This window comes from Girardinichthys multiradiatus, chromosome 3 (assembly GCF_021462225.1).
Source record: "Girardinichthys multiradiatus isolate DD_20200921_A chromosome 3, DD_fGirMul_XY1, whole genome shotgun sequence".
NCBI classification, from domain to species: Eukaryota; Metazoa; Chordata; class Actinopteri; order Cyprinodontiformes; family Goodeidae; genus Girardinichthys; species Girardinichthys multiradiatus.
In genome coordinates, this window is record NC_061796.1 from 13,040,093 (window position 1) to 13,053,649 (window position 13,557).

The window sequence follows — 13,557 nt, forward strand, 5'->3', positions numbered from 1 at the left end:
GTCTGCGTGTGTATTGCGGTTGCAGCAGGGGCTCCTGTAATGCTTTCTCCAGCTGAGTTGGCACCATGGGATCATCTCAGATAGATGCTGTTATTTAAGCAGCATGTCTAAACCAATCATTCTGACAGAATAATGTTAACATGGCAGTTTCTTGGCATCGGCTAAAAGTATTACTTAGCTTGCATCTTGCTCGGTGGCTGCAGTGAATCTGCTTTATGGAGGTATTTCTCAGCAACAGCTCAAGTGCCTTGCAAAAGTCCACATTTTGTTACTTTATTTTTCGAGGATTTTATGTAAAAGACCAACACAAAGCAGTACCTATTTAAGTAAGAGGAAAGGGATCCATACAGTATTTTGTTATTTTATATATATATAAATATAATATATATATATATTATATATTATATTATAGTATTTTGTTTATATTTTGTTTCCAATAAAAATCTCCCCTGGTATTTAGCTCCCGTGACTCCACATTTTCTAGATGCAGCTTTCGCTGCAGTCTTTTGGGACAGGCCTCTAACAACTTTGGGCATCACAGATTTTATCAATCGCCCAATTTTCTTCTGAAAATATCTCAAGCTCAATCATCTGGAGGGTAAGTGTTGGTGAACACAAATGTTCAACTCATTCCAGAAATTATTTGATACAGGTATGGACTTTGACTAGTCCATTTTAACACATGCTTTGATTTAAACCATTTCATTGCAGCTATGAGGCCTTCAGAAAACTTACATATAAGTGGACTATTTATAAATTACGTGACTTCTGAAAGCAAGTGAGTGAACTACATTTTCTCTGTGGCTGGGATGTTACAAAATGCAAAAGGTTCTCACTGTAAATAAAGTACCCTGCCCCGCCCCTCCATCGCCTGCAAAGAAAAAAAAACAACTCAAAAACAAAACATACAGCAAGTCAGTTTATATCAAAGATTTTTTATTTCTAGATTGTTTTGTTTTTAGAAAATTTATTAAAACCATAATTTTCTTTCACCATCGTTTCATCAGAATCTAAAAAAAAAAAAAGAGGTGTGCAGGAGAGGAAGGGAGTGAAAGAAGCAGGCGGAGATGACCCTGTCAGATGTGAGGGACAACTGTATAATTCACTACAGCTATAACAAACACAACCCTCTCAGCCTAATACAAGACCCTGACAAACATCCCATTAAAGGAAAAACAGAAATGATGTTGATAAATGCCTGATGGTAAATCAGAAGGATCATAGTGTTCAAATTATTTGGGGAGGCGCTATAGCTTAACAAAAACATATTAAACACCTGCTATGAAAGGATGATAGGGCCATGTTTCTTGTGCAAGGCTGATGAAAATAAAAGAAATCTTAAGCGTATTTCCTCTGAAGGCACATCAGCTCGGAAACATTAACGCACGGGAAAACAAAAAAACAGTAAATATTGCACCAAGTTGATTTCTAAAACATAATCCTGTTTCAGCTTTCCTGACAGCCTTATGTTTAGCCAGCTGGGATTGTTTATCTGCTTTCAAACTGATAACACATTCTCAGGGGTGAACAGCGACACCTTATCTGTGGAGCTTACGCATTAAAACTCTTTTCCTTCGTTTTCGCTCACATTCCAGTCGGAGAATACGCAGTCAAGAAGGGAATGTGGGGCATTCCCACTTGCAGATGAGGAAATATAAATAGATGCTCTATTGGCACATAAAAGGGGTCGGTGAATGAGCTCACCAAAAACAATCATTTCTTTCATCTTGAGAAAACTAACATGGGAGGAGTTGGAGCAGCCGTGTTGGTGGACGTCAGTGGAAGAGTCGCTGGCTTCACATGATTAGCTTCTTCTTTTTAAACTTCAACAGCTTGTCGATGAGGTAAATAAAAACCCACTCAAGGTCCTAGATAAAATGATATGACATATCAAAGCAAAATCACCGAACTAGATTGTTAATTGAATCGAATAATTCTAAGCGAGTTAGCCTAATAAACCAGCAGCATGAAAACCCAGGTTCATGTCCCTCTGACGCTTGGCAGATGGGGAGAAAACGGGGATAATTTTAGGTCCAACAGACTGCTTGTGTACTGTGACCCAAATGCAGCTGGCCTATCATGTTCCCTAAAACTGAGAAATTCTTCATCGACCTTATCAGAAATATTGAGAGTTCCTGTAAAGCCATATTTATTTACAAAACGATGGGAAATCATCTGCCGAAGCAGACTCCACGTCAGGTGCTCGTCTCCCTCAGCTACTGCCAAATCTGTCACTCAGCAAAATGAAATTGGGTTTACTACATTCACACAATGACAACAAATTAATATTTCTCACTAAGCCAAACTAAAAAAAAAAAATTTTTTTAAAAAGCTGGATTATGGATTTCACAGGGGTTTTTGTTTCAGAAAGACCAGTTTTTGTTTGTTGGCAAGCTCAGCCTCAGTTCACCAATGTAACACGCATATTCCTCAGGGTAGAATGTATTCAAGCTCCCAGTCCAGCTTGTTATTTGAGCCATTAGAAATGGAAAAACAGAATTTCAAAAATTATTATCAACCTCACTGCATTGCTAAGGCTGAGTCCCTTCGTGGTGGGTAACTCCACGTCTTTGACACGGGGGGGATCAGGGTTCAATTCCCGGTCTTGTGAGGGATCTATTCACATGTGGTCCATCAATCTGTGGATGTTGGCTTTGGGAGAGCAAAATTGTTCAGAATGGCACATAGAGACCATGTTTGTTCAACTGCATGAAAACGTATTCCTATCGTACCTTTCTGATGACCTGGAAAATGCAACACATTGTAAGTTACATGAAAAATAACAGATCATGATGACATAAAAAAAAAAAAAAAACAGCGCTATCAAGGCGCAAAATCTGCGCCCAGTCGTCTATCGTATTCCAAGATCCAAACACCTTTTGATAAAATGCTGAGGCACTGTCAGATCAACAATCACCACCCAGGTCTGAGGCTCTGAAAGGATTTCATTATTTTCTTTATCCATCCTTCTTTAAGTAAACACACAGAGAAAGAGAGAGAGTCATGCTGGCCATTTGTACACAATATAAGAAATAGTTAAACACAATCCAAAATAGTGTTATCGAAGGTATTAATATCCAGCCAGCAAAAAAGTTCACAAACCTGTGCATAGTCTACAGACAGAGTAGTGTCCCTTTTAGTGAGTTTGTCAGTGTTGGGACATTTATGCAGCAAGCTGTAATTTCTAACTCAGTGACCAAAGATGAGCAGATTTAACGTCTCAGGTGTAGTTAGTAAGCAGTCAGGATGTATACACAGAGACGTCTGAGTTCAGCTGTCCAACCACCGTACACAAGATGGCAGCAGTTGAAAAGAGAGACAGAGGAAGAGAACAAAAAAGACAGAAAAACGTGGTGTCCTTCACATTTGTTCCACTATCTTCACACCCCTCTTTCCCTGAGCCCAACTCTACCTGGCTCCCCCACTGATCTATCCATGCCATCATCTGCTCTTCACTACAAGTCAGCCCCCCTCTTGCTCCTTATCCCTTGTGTTCACAGAGCGCGGGGAGGCTCAGCAGGGTTATAGCCTCTCGATTTCCCTGTATTTCTTCCTCAGTATCGACACCTGGTCTTTGAACAGGACTGGGTCCAGCCTCATCTGAGAGTGGACCAGAGGCATGGTGCCAAACCAGTTGGCAAACTTGTTCATGCAGGTCTGTCGCTGGGCGAAATGATCCGGATCAGCCCAACGGGAAGCTCTGGAGCTCTGGGATTTGAGGTGGTGGATGGGGAAAGAACAGAAGGAGTAGACAAATGAGTTCCAGCAGCGTAGAAAGGAAGAAAACAACCTAATGAATAATGCAGCCCGTGTTACTGTGACCTTTCACAGCAAGTATTAGGCTTTTTGTTTTTACTAGGCCATGTTACAAGAAAACAAATTTCCATTCAAATTTACAAATTACCATGCCGTCCCTTTTCTCCTGACTGCAAACACCATTTGGTGGTCTGTAGTTCCATAAGCCTCTACAGCAGACAGCTTTATCAGAAATCCCTGAATGATCATGGCTAGAGCCACATAAATCAGCTTAATTTCCCCTGCCAAGTGAACATAAACTAGCACTGAATGTGAAATGTTGTGCCTCACCTGTCCCATCATGGTTTCCTTGTATTGTTTCTTTTGCGTGACCTTAATGGGTGGTAGCTTAGTCACTGACGACACAAGAAAATTCATAAGAATGTCTTCACAGTTGGACATGTGGTCGACCATCGTCCTCAGACTGGCTGGAAGGTAGGTGGTGTACAAGTAGTGGTAATATCTGTGGGAGGAGTGTGATCCAGAGAACAACAGAGTGTTTATAAGGCAACACAGCCAAAACCGCGTTGGTGTGAAACGAAAACAAAGCAGTTTGATTGTACTTGTGGTAGATGGCGGCCCCAGTCAGCACCATGGAGTAGTCGTTGGTCCATTTCGAGGTGTAACCCCACCGCTCCTTGCTGCTGTCCCAGAAGTGGCTGCGGGCCGGGTAGCCGACAATTCGTTCAGGGAAGCTCTGCCACACTGTGAAAGCAAAGTCGACCTGGGTCCAGATCGCACCAAAACAAACACAGTAGTAAACAACTCATACCAAGGAACTGTCTGCAATGATACTCCAGCTACAAAAGAGTCAATAAAAGATTCAAGCTTTAGTATATTTGTCTTAATTTACTAGCAAACTAACCTCTGTGGTGGAAAGCACAGTGTCTTCATCCAGACTGAGCACAGCATCAGTGGGGATGGCATCGTAGGGAAGGAAGCGACTGCTTATCACCTGGTATGAGATGGATTACCAACACACAAAGAAAGACATGTGAAGGGTGCTTAGAAAACCACTTCTTCATTTTATTTCAGCTACAGACAAGTTTGTTAGCATCACTAATAAAGATGTGCGAATAACATAAAAATAAATTCTAATAATAGTGCCGTAGCAGAAGTTCAAAGAAAGTTGAATCTTTAAGTAAGTTTATTCAGCAGGGGAAAAAAGAAAATAAATGATTCATTTTTTTAAAAGTAACCAGCTGCAAAGGTATTGGTCCCCCTGCTATTAAAACTCGGCAGCATATAGAGAGAAGGATCTTTGATCATGTTCTGGGTCTTCTCTGGGTGTTGGGGGGTTTGAGACGGCCATTAAAAAGGTCAATTTTGTGTCTTGTGTTGATTAAGCCCCATGTTATAAATCATTATTTAAAAAATGGTTTGTTTGTTTTTTTTTCTAAAAGGTGCAAATCTTACTTTCTCAGACATGCACCTTCCAAAAGATAATAAAACGATATAAAAGAAGTATCAATTCCGGAGAAAACACCATCAATCTTTTTTATTCACATTTTTAAGAAAATGGTATGTCAAAAATATCTATCCCCCTGTTAATAATTAATGGTAATGGTATTTCGGCACTACAGCAGTCAAACCATTTTTGTAATTGCTGAGCAGCTTCATGCATGTTTCCACAGGTCTTTGAGGTTGGAAGGCCTTGTTGCCATAACCCTAATCTTTAACTCCCTCAACAGCGTCTCTGAATGAGAATCTGGTTGGACAACTCCAAAACATTAATATTACTTCCAGCCAGAAGAAACATGTTTAGTTTAACCATAAACTCATGGCACTTATTACAGTTTATGGAGCCATGCATTATTTTATTACATGGTCCTCAAAGACTTTGAAAAAGAAACAGACCCACAGCATTACAGATCCTCTGCTGTTCTTAACAGTGGACAAAAGATGCCATTTCACATACTCATCCAGTCTTTCACATCAAACCCACTTAGGAACATCTCCTAAAAGCTCCAACTAAATCTCATTGGACCAAGTGCTGGATACACTACCAGTAGAAGTCCCAGTAGATGCTAGCAAACTCATCACATTGGTGTTTGTGATGGTTGGACTGATGAAGGGTTTACTCTGGAATCACTCCCAAACAACTGGTTAGCATGTAGATAGCGTTTAATGGTTATTTTGAATATTTTGTGACCGGAAGATGAAACGATTTGCTGCATTTCTTCAACAGTGAACCTTGGGAGATTTTTACCTCCTGCTCACTGGTCTGTGGTGGTAAGATAAAGAGCTCATTGTCCACCCTAGTGGTGAGGGACTAAAATAAATTAGCTTCTGTCTCAAATCACAGGGCAACATGTCATGGATTACTATTTAGAGAGGTGCAAGAACCTTTGATCAACTTCAAAAGTGAAACCTAACTAAAAAAAAAAAAAGCTTCAGTTACATTTCTTTGAAATTGATTTTGCCTGCAGCGATTTTCTCAAGAAACTTTTTCTTGCTGTGGGTTTATTTTCCCTAGTGAAGTATTGTACGTAAATTAACAGTTCGATTTTACATTTTTCTTCCAGGAAGACTCAATAACAGCAATCAATCAACATAGAAATCAGTATAAAAACAATATAATTTAACATCTAGATATTTGTGCTTTATTTGAGGTAAATTAAGAGTTTTGGCCCATACAAGCTTCCATTCATGGGCATAAAAAACCACGGTTGATTTGTCTTTTACTCTCCGCTCTCAAGCGTTATTTAGAAAAGAAGTTTGAAAAAGTTAACTTGACTGTCGGAGGAAAAGGGGGGTGGGTCTACCCCTCCAATGAAACTACACAGGGAACACTGACGTTTCTCCGTGGCCCCCGTATGCATAGAACAGTCTTACATCAGGACTTAAATCGGCGTGTTCCTCCGCCATAAGTTGGAAACAGCTCCCCTCCTGCCGTGGTAAATAGGTAATGTATGAACATGTCGTGATTTTATCGAGGGGGCAGGCGGTCCTGTTGGCTGGGGAGAGCACCCGCTTTGGGTAATGGTAGGGAAATGTTCACGTGTGTGTTGGTCGTACCTCATCTTTAACAAACAGCAGCAGGTTCTCCTTATAGCGGACTGTGTTACATTTTTCTATTTATCAGTGAAACCATTATTAACAGAAGCTGGCACAAAAATTAAAGTTGTCACCACCTTAAAATATGTTTAAACATCCAGGGCCGCGTAAACCTCTCTGCAATGTTTCCAGCCATCGTTCTAAGATATCCAGCCCTATCAAGATAAATTATCAGCTGAGAATAAAGCTGGTATTGTAGCAGCCTGCTGCTCTGAGTTCACTCTGTGAACCGTCAGGCTCAACAATGAGGGCTCTCTGCAAGTGGTAATTTTTATATGTACAGCCAGCTATAAAAACATGCCTGACCGCAGAGAGGGGAGTCAAGTGTCTCACTGTGCTTTCCAATAAATATCTGCGAGGAATAAAGAACAAAAAGCTATAGAAACATTTACTGATGTGATCGCTGATATTTCAACAAGACTTTTTGTCCAAATGGTATTTCTTCACATCATCAGTTTAAAATTACACTGGAAACTCTTTGGGACCATTGGTTTTTTTTTATTTTTATGTTCTGACTCATCTTTAAAGTAACTTTTATTGGAGATTAAAGTATTTTTCACACCTAGTCTTTATTTTCTCCCTTCAGTACATTTTAAAATGCCATAAAATTAATATAATGTAATTTTGTTTTTTCAACAGGCCATAAAACTTGATTTATATGGACTTTCCAGGACAACCATTACAACCAGTTTATATGGCAGGAAACATCTGGGCTTCAATTGTAAGGTAATGAAATATTACATAATATTTTCTTATTAAATTATAACATTTGACCTGTAGTTAATAGAAAAGCAACCGTCTCTGAATATCCTTTGTGAATTTTCTCCTGTACCTTACTGCAGTAATCCAAAATGTTGAGCATTGAACAGACCAAGCCAAAAGGTCGTGGCTTCGAGAGTAAAATGCTAAACTGCAGCAGTGATGGGGACAGTGGCAGAGGATTGTAGCTAAGAGTTTTACCTTGCTTTCTCCTTCTATGACAATAAAAGGGACCGAGGTGGTGGGCCAGCGGTGCTTGGCAGGAACAGTCTTGTCACAGTTCCAAAGAACAATCACCTGAATGGAGAAAACAGGGAAAACAGCTTAGCCATATTGCAAATGCATAATAAAATGACATCCATAAATCACCCTCATTTGCATGATTCTAAACATAGGTGTTGTTTTGATTCAAGCGATTGTTTTAACTCTGTCGCCACTAATGCAGAACACAACTTCTACTTTAATCCGTGTTTCTATTATAAAGGCCTGTCCCAGCGCCCACACCAAAGGCAAACTGTAGATGTTCTGATATCTTCCCAATTCAGAACTAGAACAAAGTAACCTGAACACTCAATGCTGGTGATTTAGCAGAAATCAGTAGCTGAAATAAATAAACCCTCTCCTGGTGGAGAAGGAACAGAACGACATTTGCAGACATAGGATTCTCGATATTATTATCAGCCTGAGTATAACTTCTTACATTCCTGTTCTACGTGAGGTTTTAGCGTTCAACGACAGCTCATTTACACTGCAGCGCAGTTTTCCCTGCAGAGTGCATAGGCACATTAACATGGCCTGTGTAAAGAAAGGACTGTCGGGTTGAATCTGCTGCAGCAGCAAATGTTGCCAAATTCTAACAGCAGCCTTCGTTCATCCCTCAAACATGAAAAAGACACTCATTTCATAAGCAGCTTTAAATAAACAATTGATCAGATAGGCCTCAGAAATTACACCGGCACAATGACAGCCCAAAGCAGCAAATCATCTCAGACTGCTGTGTTTGGGGAAGGGACACCTTTCTGTGTACATGAAGATCAATGATAGTTTAATGGAGTAACTTGTGGTAACCTGTGTGCAGCGAATCAGTTCAAACACATCAGTGTGAAAAAAAAAGGTTTTTAATCACCTGAGCACAGTACTGGGATTTGGCCACAGCCACAAGGAGCTTCATCACTGGCTGGGACAGAGAGACCAGTGGGGTGACCACGTGAATGATTGCTGTAAACCTCGGGTACGACTTGATACCTGTGGGTGGGGTGGGGATACAACCAGCAGAGATGGTGATCATATGCATGTTAACTCAAAGTCACACGATTAAAGTAAGAATCTTCAAGGGTCTGAGCAGCTTTTAATCTGCTTATCTAAGAATATACCGAGTGAGAGATGTAATGATGAAATGATTATTTTAGTAATAGACCAATATATTAAATGTACTATTGATCTTTTCAATGAATCTAACAAGTAAATTAGTAAATTAACAAACCTCAATAAACAAGCATTTTGAATTTGAGAAAACACACATTTATTGCACATTTTAAATGCATTGTAAGTATGGAAAAATGTAAAAGAAACATGAAAAAACATTTTAATAATAAAGTTTTAAATAAAAAAAGCAGCAATGCATTTTGTTGCATGTTGGCTAGGTGCAATTGTACAAAATGTTTGTAAGAACATGAACAATGCACTGGGCATATTAACAGACAAAGAAGGTATTTCATCTAAAATGCGAAACATTTTTTTGTACAGTTTTGGCTTAATTGCTGCTCTGAGTGGGTTGTGCTTTCAGCAAAAGGCATGTTTAGAGTCTGTACACTCTAGTTGATAATTATTTGATTAAATGGTAAATGGCCTGCACTTGTATAGAGCTTTAATGACGTCCGAGGACTCCAAAGAGCTTTACACTACACTCAGTCGTCCACACATTCACACACTGACAGTGGTGAGCTACAATGTAGCCACAGCTGCCCTGGGGCAGACTGACAGAGTGAAGCTGCCATACACAGGTGCCACCGAGCCCACTGACCACCATCAGCAGGCAAGGCGGGGGAAGTGTCTTGCCCAAGGACACAACGACTCAGACGGACAAAGCAGGGGGGTTCAAGCCGGCAACTTACAGGACTAATCCCTACAACTGTTGCCACCGCCACCCCTGCTAAATTACTAAATTATTTGCTGATTATTTCTATAATCGATTAATCACAATTAATTTGATGAATTAATCTTAGTTTAGTCTCTTACTCAAACTAACATCTGTTATAAAAATGATAAAACTCCTTGAAGGTGCATCTAGGCCATTAGAAAGATGGTCAATGAGAAGACATGATGTCCCTGGCTGCTACTGCCAAGACATTACCAGAACATGAAGCTAAAAGAAGAATCAGTTCAATCAAACAGGCAACCATTGAAGTATGAAAATAATCTGATCAACAACCAACTTCACATGGAATCACTAGCATATGGAGATGCTTTAGAAGTATTTCATTAAATTATTATATGCAAGAGTTTCAAACACAAAGTTTAGCTTTTATCCTTTAAAAGCTATCCTGGGAAAACTATAAATCTTAAACAATATCTATAAATCTAAAAGAATATCTTATATTCCTGTGAGAAAAAAAGTTACACAAAAAGGAAACTAATCAAGTAGTTGAATAACATCCTAGGAAGTTTATTTGTTTTTGGTTTTCTATAAAATTGCTGAATTATTAAACACCTAGAAACTGTATAATCTGTTCTGGGGTCGTGTCATAGGTGAAAATATGTCGCAACGTAGTTCGTAGGGTCGAAGCAGAACTTAGGAAGTGACCTGGACTCAAAATAGAAGATGCAAGAATAATTTACTGACCCAGCTTAGCGTAGAAGAAGGGGAAGTCCCCCAGGTGTGTGGAGTACTGAGGCAGAGTGAAGAGCCCACCAGGAAGACTATTCCACATGAGGCTACTTCTCGAGGTGTGCTCCAGCACCCGGTCCTGGATTATCTAGAGTTATAGTGCAGAAGAAGATACATTATTTCAAAGACATGAATAATAAATCATTTGAAGATCTACCGCTGATCTAAAACTCAAACAATACATCTTGAATGTATTATTTGTTGATATACTTTTAGTGGTTATCGACTGGTTGTCTTTGGTTGTGTTGATCAGTCTCTCAATTTAGTCCATCAGTTTAAATAAACAAAATAAAAATAAAAATTCTAAATGCAAATAATTTAAAAGTCAAACATGAAAAACTAAGCAATGTTTAACAAAATGAAAATGACCTTTGGCATCCTGTAGACAAAAGCTGTCAAGTTTTATCAACCTCATCTAGCTCACTTCTTCATAGTCATCCAATAAGAATTCATTTTACTTTTTAGACTAGAATTTAAAAAAAGAAAGAAAATAAGAGTTTTGCTTCCAGCATAAATAAGACCCTTTTGATAAAAACCTTTCTGAGAACTAAGTCTAAAAGCAACTAGTTAACACATTATGCATCTTGTGATTTGTGGTTATATACATGCGGTTTACTTGTGTCGTGTTTACAATAAAATACCTGGAATCACAAAATAGTAAGCCCAGTAAAAAGGAAGATTTGAAGCCATGTCTGGTGGAAAAGAGTTCAGTTACAGATAGAGTGTAAACAGATGGAAGAAAAGCTACTTGGTTCTGCAACCTCACGCTGCTATCAGAGAAAAACATCAGTGCCTTTACTTCCAGTTTCTTAGAATGTAAAACTATCTAAAGATAGAGGCTAACCATATACCCTTATAGCTGGTTTGGGCTTACATGCAACACAAAACTGAGATCGCTTAAAAAAAGAACAAAACGATCTATTGCAAGTAATTTACCAGCCACTCCAAACTTCGAGGTCTGCTGCTTTCACATATGAAGCCATAACAGTGACAGAAAGCCTGCCTTATTCATAAGGACACCAAATCCCTCGGCTGTCTTGCACCCGTATCAGTTTTTACTCTTCTCTGCTCTTTTCTTCAGATGTTTGTAATTCTAGCCCGGCAGCAGCATGACAGTCTGGTACTGATCAGGAGGATAAATGGAGCTTTACAGAAACAAACAACTGACATGACTGATAGCCGACCCAGAACAAGATGCAGCATCAACATATTGACAGCACTCTGCCGAATAGATATATTTCCAACTCCATCTAATGTAGATCATTTCACATGTGAAGCTACACAGCTCACAGCTGTATGTTGGTACAAGTTTGTTAGAAGTATGCACAGATAAAAAAAAGGTTTAAAACAATTGATCAAAAAAGCAATATGCAGATTTTTCACTTAATAATCCAAACAATAAATGTTAATTTGGTTCTATTAAAAAAACAGAACAAATAGTAGAACTGTGTCCTTATTAAAATGTAAATATATTTAGAAATACAAACAGATGATACTGTAGTGTATATATATATATATATATATATATACACAAGTCCTTCTCAAAATATTAGCATATTGTGATAAAGTTCATTATTTTCCATAATGTCATGATGAAAATTTAACATTCATATATTTTAGATTCATTGCACACTAACTGAAATATTTCAGGTCTTTTATTGTCTTAATACGGATGATTTTGGCATACAGCTCATGAAAACCCAAAATTCCTATCTCACAAAATTAGCATATCATTAAAAGGGTCTCTAAACGAGCTATGAACCTAATCATCTGAATCAACAAGTTAACTCTAAACACCTGCAAAAGATTCCTGAGGCCTTTAAAACTCTCAGCCTGGTTCATCACTCAAAACCCCAATCATGGGTAAGACTGCCGACCTGACTGCTGTCCAGAAGGCCACTATTGACACCCTCAAGCAAGAGGGTAAGACACAGAAAGAAATTTCTGAACGAATAGGCTGTTCCCAGAGTGCTGTATCAAGGCACCTCAGTGGGAAGTCTGTGGGAAGGAAAAAGTGTGGCAGAAAACGCTGCACAACGAGAAGAGGTGACCGGACCCTGAGGAAGATTGTGGAGAAGGTCCGATTCCAGACCTTGGGGGACCTGCGGAAGCAGTGGACTGAGTCTAGAGTAGAAACATCCAGAGCCACCGTCCACAGGCGTGTGCAGGAAATGGGCTACAGGTGCCGCATTCCCCAGGTCAAGCCACTTTTGAACCAGAAACAGCAGCAGAAGCGCCTGACCTGGGCTACAGAGAAGCAGCACTGGACTGTTGCTCAGTGGTCCAAAGTACTTTTTTCGGATGAAAGCAAATTCTGCATGTCATTCGGAAATCAAGGTGCCAGAGTCTGGAGGAAGACTGGGGAGAAGGAAATGCCAAAATGCCAGAAGTCCAGTGTCAAGTACCCACAGTCAGTGATGGTCTGGAGTGCCGTGTCAGCTGCTGGTGTTGGTCCACTGTGTTTTATCAAGGGCAGGGTCAATGTAGCTAGCTATCAGGAGATTTTGGAGCACTTCATGCTTCCATCTGCTGAAAAGCTTTATGGAGATGAAGATTTCATTTTTCAGCACGACCTAGCACCTGCTCACAGTGCCAAAACCACTGGTAAATGGTTTACTGACCATGGTATCACTGTGCTCAATTGGCCTGCCAACTCTCCTGACCTGAACCCCATAGAGAATCTGTGCGATATTGTGAAGAGAACGTTGAGAGACTCAAGACCCAACACTCTGGATGAGCTAAAGGCCGCTATCGAAGAATCCTGGGCCTCCATAAGACCTCAGCAGTGCCACAGGCTGATTGCCTCCATGCCACGCTGCATTGAAGCAGTCATTTCTGCAAAAGGATTCCCGACCAAGTATTGAGTGCATAACTGTACATGATTATTTGAAGGTTGGTGTTTTTTGTATAAAAAACACTTTTCTTTTATTGGTCGGATGAAATATGCTAATTTTGTGAGATAGGAATTTTGGGTTTTCATGAGCTGTATGCCAAAATCATCCATATTAAGACAATAAAAGACCTGAAATATTTCAGTTAGTGTGCAATGAATCTAAAAT

General features: G+C 39.6%; 1 protein-coding gene across 1 annotated transcript in view; it reads right to left on the reverse strand.

Moving 5' to 3' along the window:
* Positions 1–915: 915 nt before the first annotated feature.
* The window catches only part of LOC124865747 (exostosin-1a-like), a 54,893-nt gene continuing 42,251 nt past the window's right edge, over positions 916–13,557 (reverse strand). The window contains exons 5-11 of the mRNA XM_047361118.1: positions 10,454–10,586; positions 8,738–8,856; positions 7,813–7,908; positions 4,661–4,750; positions 4,359–4,519; positions 4,087–4,258; positions 916–3,708 (exon numbers count right to left, since the gene is read on the reverse strand). Of these exons, the coding sequence (XP_047217074.1) occupies positions 3,523–3,708; positions 4,087–4,258; positions 4,359–4,519; positions 4,661–4,750; positions 7,813–7,908; positions 8,738–8,856; positions 10,454–10,586 (957 nt within the window). The 3' untranslated portion in view covers positions 916–3,522. The remainder of the gene's footprint in view (positions 3,709–4,086; positions 4,259–4,358; positions 4,520–4,660; positions 4,751–7,812; positions 7,909–8,737; positions 8,857–10,453; positions 10,587–13,557) is intronic.